Source organism: Gavialis gangeticus, unplaced genomic scaffold (genome assembly GCF_001723915.1).
Source record: "Gavialis gangeticus isolate Ggan-Ray unplaced genomic scaffold, GavGan_comp1, whole genome shotgun sequence".
NCBI classification, from domain to species: domain Eukaryota; kingdom Metazoa; phylum Chordata; order Crocodylia; family Gavialidae; genus Gavialis; species Gavialis gangeticus.
In genome coordinates this window covers 3,808,049-3,814,950 of record NW_017728996.1, presented here as the reverse complement: position 1 = coordinate 3,814,950, position 6,902 = coordinate 3,808,049, and the positions used below count along the sequence as shown (strand labels likewise).

At 45.1% G+C, this 6,902-nt stretch overlaps 1 protein-coding gene across 3 annotated transcripts in view; it reads left to right on the top strand.

Moving 5' to 3' along the window:
• PIAS1 (protein inhibitor of activated STAT 1) overlaps nt 1-6,902 on the top strand; it is a 73,844-nt gene that overhangs the window by 16,629 nt on the left and 50,313 nt on the right. For all 3 annotated transcript variants that reach the window (XM_019503943.1, XM_019503944.1, XM_019503942.1), the window contains exon 2: nt 1,766-2,210. In XM_019503943.1, coding sequence (XP_019359488.1) covers nt 1,766-2,210 — 445 coding nt within the window. The remainder of the gene's footprint in view (nt 1-1,765; nt 2,211-6,902) is intronic.

Below are 6,902 nucleotides of genomic sequence, written 5' to 3'. Positions count from 1 at the left end.
CCCTGTGTCAGGCCCCCCCCCCCCCCCCCCCCCGGCCAGGAAAATGCTGCTAGCCCCTGATCTAATTAGCTGTACATTTTCATTTGGCAGTACAGCTTGGGGAGTAGCAAGATTCGAGGGTAAAGGACCAGCAACCATAATAATGAATGAAGGCAGGGCCCCTGCCACTTCCCCCAAAAAACCAGAAACCCCTCAAGTGTGGCAAGGGTGATGAGGGAAATGTATGTATTCATAATTTAGGTTGGAGATTGCATCTGAAGATTTCATGAAACTCAAAGATAAACCCCCTGTAAGTCATTTTGAAGCTCGTAGACACTTCCTTTCCCTCAAAACACATGTAGATTTATAGTTAAATTAAAACACTGGAAACACCCTGGCATTTCTAGTTCCCACTTCTGCTACCCCATTTCTAGTTCCCAAGTCTGTCACCCATTTTTAAATGCCAGCTTTGCCAAAAACTAAATGTTGGCAATGTAAAGCTTTGACTGTGACTACTATCTTTTTATCCACCTAGCTAGAAGTCATATGCATAAAAGAGCTCCTACACCAAAAGAGTAAGTCAGCATGAAGTCATGTTTTTCCTCTGGGTGGCTAAGAAAAAGGGTTGTAAGGTGAACTAAGTTGATGGTATATCTTTTAGAGGTCTGGCCACGAACAGGCTATGAGGACATCTGCTTTTGTATAGCTGTAAAATTAACATTTTTTTTTTTTTTAAAGAAGGGTGCAAGTTTAAGCAGAGAGTGCTTATAGTACAGTCACTGTAAGTATTCTGTTTTTTGAAGTTTGGCCTATGCTAGTAGCTTAAAAGGGCTAAAGGAGTCGCAGCTGTATTATTCTCATGTAAGGTGTCTGCCAATTTATCAGGGGTGAGAGAGGGGCTGGGCAAAAGAGGATGCTGAAAATTAACTAGCTGAAATGGGGAAGAGGGTGAAGAAAGAACAGAGCATTGACTGCAAAGAAAATAAACCGTTAGGTAAAAGAAATGTACCTTTCCTTTCTGCTTTGACATATTTTGACTTTGCTCAAATGAGGATAGGCCATAGTAAAACAGCCTTAAGAATAAAATCATGGACAAAGCATCCTTCAAAGACAGATGCCTAAGCAGAATGCATTGCAACATTTACTTTGAAATTACTTTAAGTATGGCCCTCTGTGACAGTTGGTGCTTGTCATCTGATGAGCTATGAGTTGTGGAGACGAGATGCTTCTCTCTCTCTCTTTTAATTAGCATATTCATATATTTTGTTAGACCTCTTTTGCAGAATTTTCCTGTGGCAGAAGTCCAAGCAGTGTCTGAGAACTTGGTGGCTGTACCACATGTGTTGGAGAGCTCGCCAAATACTTGCTAACATCTGGCTGTGTTTTCTGGAATCAAAATGATGAGGCCTTTAATTATATTGGTATGAATGTATGTGGGAAAGAAGGAAAATTAAATTTTGGAGTAATGATTTGGTAACTTATCCTACTCCACAGGAAAATTCTTCATCCCCTTTGGTCCAAATTTCTCCCTTGCTATTAAGGCCTTGGATCATCTGCAGCAAATTAGAAATCAATACCTATAAAAATGACAAGACCCCTCCCCAGACTTTCTACATCTGTATAGCTGCCAGCACTTACAAACTTGAACAAAATCTTATTTTATTTCAAGTCAAGGATGAGGGAGAAATAATGGCCTAAATCGATTATGCTCAAAATGATTAAAATGCAGAAAAGTATTAACTTTAACTGAAATACTAATGCTGATGAATTTTTGTTTGTCTTCAAGCAAATGGTTATGAGCCTTAGAGTTTCGGAGCTGCAAGTACTTCTGGGATACGCGGGGAGGAACAAGCACGGACGCAAACACGAACTGCTCACGAAAGCTCTGCATTTGTTAAAGGCTGGCTGCAGCCCTGCTGTGCAAATGAAAATCAAAGAACTCTACAGGCGGAGGTTCCCTCAGAAAATCATGACGCCTGCAGACTTGTCTCTCCCCAGCGTACACTCAAGCTCCATGCCAGCGACTTTGTCACCCTCTACCATTCCACAGCTCACGTATGATGGCCACCCTGCAGCATCACCGTTGCTTCCTGTTTCCCTCCTGGGACCTAAGCATGAACTGGAACTTCCCCACCTTACTTCTGCACTCCACCCTGTCCATCCAGACATCAAACTTCAGAAATTACCTTTTTACGACTTACTGGATGAACTGATAAAACCTACCAGTCTAGGTAAGGCTGTAATACTGTTAATGCTGTATATTGAATTTATGTTCAGTAATAATGGATGACTTCAGTCACTAGCGTGTACACTGTTTAATGCTGCATCCAGGCAGAGTTTTGAGCCATGTTATTTTTGGGTAAGTGTAATGATTGCTTCGTGGAGCAGCTTATACTATGGCACACAAGGAGATGCATCTCATGCACCAGCATTTGCAAGTTAACTCAACATTGTTAAGCTACAAAGAAATGTCGCCAATTCCGTGTACATGAGTGCCCCCACAGGAGTGTGGATTGGGTAGAAAACTATTGTTAGGACGAGGAACCCACTAAAAATAAGGAAGTGTGAGCAATTCAGAGCAGATGGCTGAGTCAGAAAGTTCATCAATCAATATTTGGGCCTGTCAAAGAAAAAAAATATATTTGGTCAGTGTAAGGCAGCAAGTTAAACTAGATAATCATTTTGGTCCTGTACAGACTTAATACCTAGAGGTTGATTTCTATAGTGTTTTACTTTGTCGTCTACAAAATGCTTGCCTAGTCCGCTAGGATATTTAACACCATAGTTAAATACAAAAACATTTTGCAAAATTGTTAACTGATCTTGAAAAGTCCAATGTCTGTCTCCAGCTACAGTTTGAACGGCCTCTGCTCTCCCTTCCAAGCCTGGAGAAACATTGGTAATATAAAATCTGCTCGTTATCAAAACAGGTTGTGACCATAGAGCTTATGCCAATACACACAACTGTGCCTGGGTGAACAGTGTCCAGTCTTGGTGCTGTTGCTCTACAACTTGCTACTGAGGTGTGCCGGCAAGTCTAGTGGCTTGTATGCTTAGTTTTTCACTTGTTGTAGACTGAGGCACTCACAAGAATGAAATGGAAGCCAGGTGGTTAACAGCTTCTGGAATAACAGAAATTGGTGTACTCTGGTTCCAATACACTGAGTGTAACGTTGAATTTCTCTCTAAAAGAGGGCGATATTGGCTTTGCTTCAGTCTGGAGTCTCTTAATTGGTTCATAGAAATTCCAGGCAGTGACTGTAATGCAGGATAATTAGCTGCTCAGAATGTGTCTCATCACTTAGTATTATAAATACTTTTAAAAGTAACAGTATAATGCTGTAATTTCAGTAAGACACTCTAGCACATGAATTATGGTATACGTTCATTCCCTGTTGTGGTGAGAGCACTCTACTGTCAGCCTCATGCCTAATAAACCAAGCCTAAATTAAGAGATCATAATTCACGCCTTGTCATGTCTTACTGCTCGAGCAGTTTATACATGGCAGGGAGTTTTCTCCTTGTGTGAACTTTCACAATGAAATGGGTGAGTATAATGGGTACAGCTTAAAACCATGACAAGTGCTTTAGAAATGAATTATTTAGCGCTGAGGGGTATGGTTGGATCGCATGTATTTGGTACTTTCTCTCCATTATGCCTCTAATCCTGAGAGTACTTTTTCTTTCTCCTCTTCTGGGAGGGGAGGAGCTCCTAGATGCATGCGTGCAAGAACCAGTGCTTTTGGTTTCTTCTTGTAGTGGAAAGTAAACAGTAATTCTAGTTTGTAGCAACACTCTCTGCAGACATCACAGGATGGTTTAGGGAAAAATCTTTTCATAAAGATGAGGAAAAATAATTACTGCATATGCTGGTAAGAAAAACCCACTGGTTAGTAATCTGAAACCTACAGACGTAAACCTCCTTGACAGTCGCTGTGCCTCTCGCTGTAGTGTGAGAAGGCTGTGCTATTAACGTCTCCACCATATTCAACATTATTGGATATGCTGGTTTTTAGTTAACATCTCGCATCGGGGCTGACCAGCTGGTAGTTTCTGGGCTGTATGCGGACGGTGAGGACTTAATGTGCAGCTCCTAGGTTCCTACCCAGTCACCACTCTCCCTATCACTCTGACTGTAGCTGGGGTTTCTAGGCTCCCCCTTAAAGGTGCACCAATACATTGGTCCCATATTGTATCAGCACCGATATAAGGAAAAGTGTTGTTATTGGCAGTCGAGATTTTTTTTTTTTTTGGCTGATAATGTCACTGATAAATGCCAGGTGCAGGCACAGCCGCAGTGCATTGCAGCAGGCAGGCAGCCAGGAGCACAGCCTGGCAGCATGGAGAGCAGTGTCTGGCTGGTAAGTCTGTTGTGGGGGAAGGGATTTGGAGAAGGAAGGGGTGGGGGTGGGGAAGCAGACTGAGTCTCTCGCGGTGAGGGAGGGAGTGGGACAGAGCCATGGGGAGGAGGAGGTGGATCCTGCAACTGCACGCACCCTGAGAGGGCATGGGGGCATGCGTCCCTGGATCTGTGCGCAGGGTGAGGGTGGGCTGCTGCTGTGGACTGGGGCTGGGCTCTTCCTGGCAGGGGGCTGGGCTGGGAAGAGCCTGGTGCCCCCCCCAGCAGCAGCCCACCGTTGTCCCATGCACAGATCTGCGGGCACACCCTGCCCCCCATGCCTTCCTGGGGTGTGCAGCAGTAAGAGCCGCCCCTTCCTCCCCACGCCCCCTGGATGAGCCGTGGCTCTGTCCCATGCCCCACCTCAGCTGTGCAGTACCTGCCCCAGCCCTGCTCACTGCAGGGGCCTTGGTCTGCCCCCATGCCCCTTCCCTCCCCAACCCCCATTCCCCCACAACAGACTTACTAGTCAGATGCTGTTCTCCAAGCTGCTGGGCCACCTATGGGCAATCGGATTGGTATTGGCCAATATGCCTTGTTAAAAATTGGCCATTGGTGTCAGCCCAGGAAATCTCTAGCGGAGTACCCCTACTTCCCCTCCCTCAGCTTTGGACTAACTGCTCCCACCCTGGTGCAGCCAACAGTGCTTGGGCAGCCTGCGGTGTGGTGCAGTGCGGGAGCTGACGTGGGGGCACGGGGTGGGGGAGGAGGAGCAGGATAGGTACCACCTGCCTCTACGGTGCAGTGGCTGCCTGTGAGTGCAGCGCAGTGGTGGTAGGGGGTCACCCATGTGGGGTTGGGGGCCTGTGGTTTACACTAGCATGGGCTCTGGGGTCTGTGGTCCCCACTGGTGTGGCTTATGGTGGTTCCCTTGGTTTTGGACAGCCTGCCTTAGATTACTGGGTAGATGTTTGCCCCAAATTATTCTGGCTTCCATTTTGTTGCTGTGAGGAACTCGTTTCTTTGAGTGACGCATCTTCACTTTGTCCTCAAATGGCCGATGCCTGTGCTAGGCGCTTGCAAAGCTTCCTGTTTGGATGCTGGCCTGACTTCAGGGTCTTTCAGTTCCTTTTACTCCTTGGGTTCTCTCCGAGTTTGATAGGGAAGCTGGTTTCTTACCTCTCTTGCCACGATGAGAACGGGCTGGGGATTTGACTTGGGTTTTGAAGAACAAGTTCCCTTCTTCAGAAACGGAAGGTGGGTCAGATCTCTTGGTGCAGATCAACGATGCTGCTGGGGTTTGGCACAGAGCTATCGATGCCAGGTTTTCCTTCATCGTTTTCCAAGTAGAGACTGACCCCAGAAATGGAGACATCTTTGTGCCTGCACGTGGTTCTCCCCACTCGCCCCAGCCTTTCTCAGCTGAAGGCAGATTTGTGGATTGGCAAGTTGCTGGAAGTCAAATTTTACAGCGAGAGGAAAACATTATTTTGCAAAACACAAAACGATATCTTTTGGCATAGGACAGCATTTGGGTACAAGCTGTACTGTTTTATACAGTTATGCAATACATTAAGTTATCAGAAAATGGCATTTTCCACCCATTATTTCTATTGTCAAGAACAAAAGAAGGAAAAACTTCTATTGGTTGTTTCCTCAGACCGTTCTAGACTGTGTCAAGTGTCTTCCAGCAATAGTCTGGGCCTGTGAATTGGATGGAGCTGATCAGAAAATGGAAAGCTGTCCTGTTTCCTCTTCCCCATGTAGATCTTCCATTTAAAGCAGCTGGCTGCAGATTGCCTGACCAGGAGCTACTGCACGGAAAGTTGGGCGCTGCCTGATGGCTGCTTAATCTCCTTTGCCCTCTCTGGCTTGCAGTCTGCCATCTGACTGTAGCACTGAGCTACATCATCACAAGGGCAGTGGAGTAATCTAGCCATATTGGACTTAAACTAGTCTTTTAAACGAGCTCCGCTCTCTTGAGAACCGAACGTAGCAGCCTGCAGGTCGTGGAGTAGTAGAATGATCTGCCCCTACCGTTCTGTTCAAACAGCAGATTCTCTCACTTCTGCTTTTAGAGCATTTCTGGTACATGGCTCTTGCTCTGCTTCTTTACCCTGCAGTTAAAAAAAAATAAAAAAACAGCAAATAAATAAATGCCAAAAGAGAACTGGGAGTTGAAGGGATGTACAACATCCATTTGAGCCTGGAGAAGGCTGCCAGTAGGTTTGCTTTTCTAATGAAAATACGTGTTCTTTCTCCCAGCTCAGTGGAGCACAGGATTTGGCTCACCGAGGAAGTTGGCCACTTTAGGTGTTGCAAACTGAAGGAGGCATCTGTATTGGACAACATCTAATGCAGGCTGATTAGTATCTCTTATAATTTCCTGGTCTTTGCCAGAATAACTCTAATTTACCTGAGTATAGGTGAAAATTTCGTAAGTTCAAAAGGAATTGGATCAGGTTATGTGAAAGAAATGGAAAAGCCTTGACATAAATATTACAAAATTGGGAACATGTTCAAGAAATATTATGTGGGAGAATTGATCCTCCTTTGTAACACCGATTTAAAAAAAAAAAAAAAA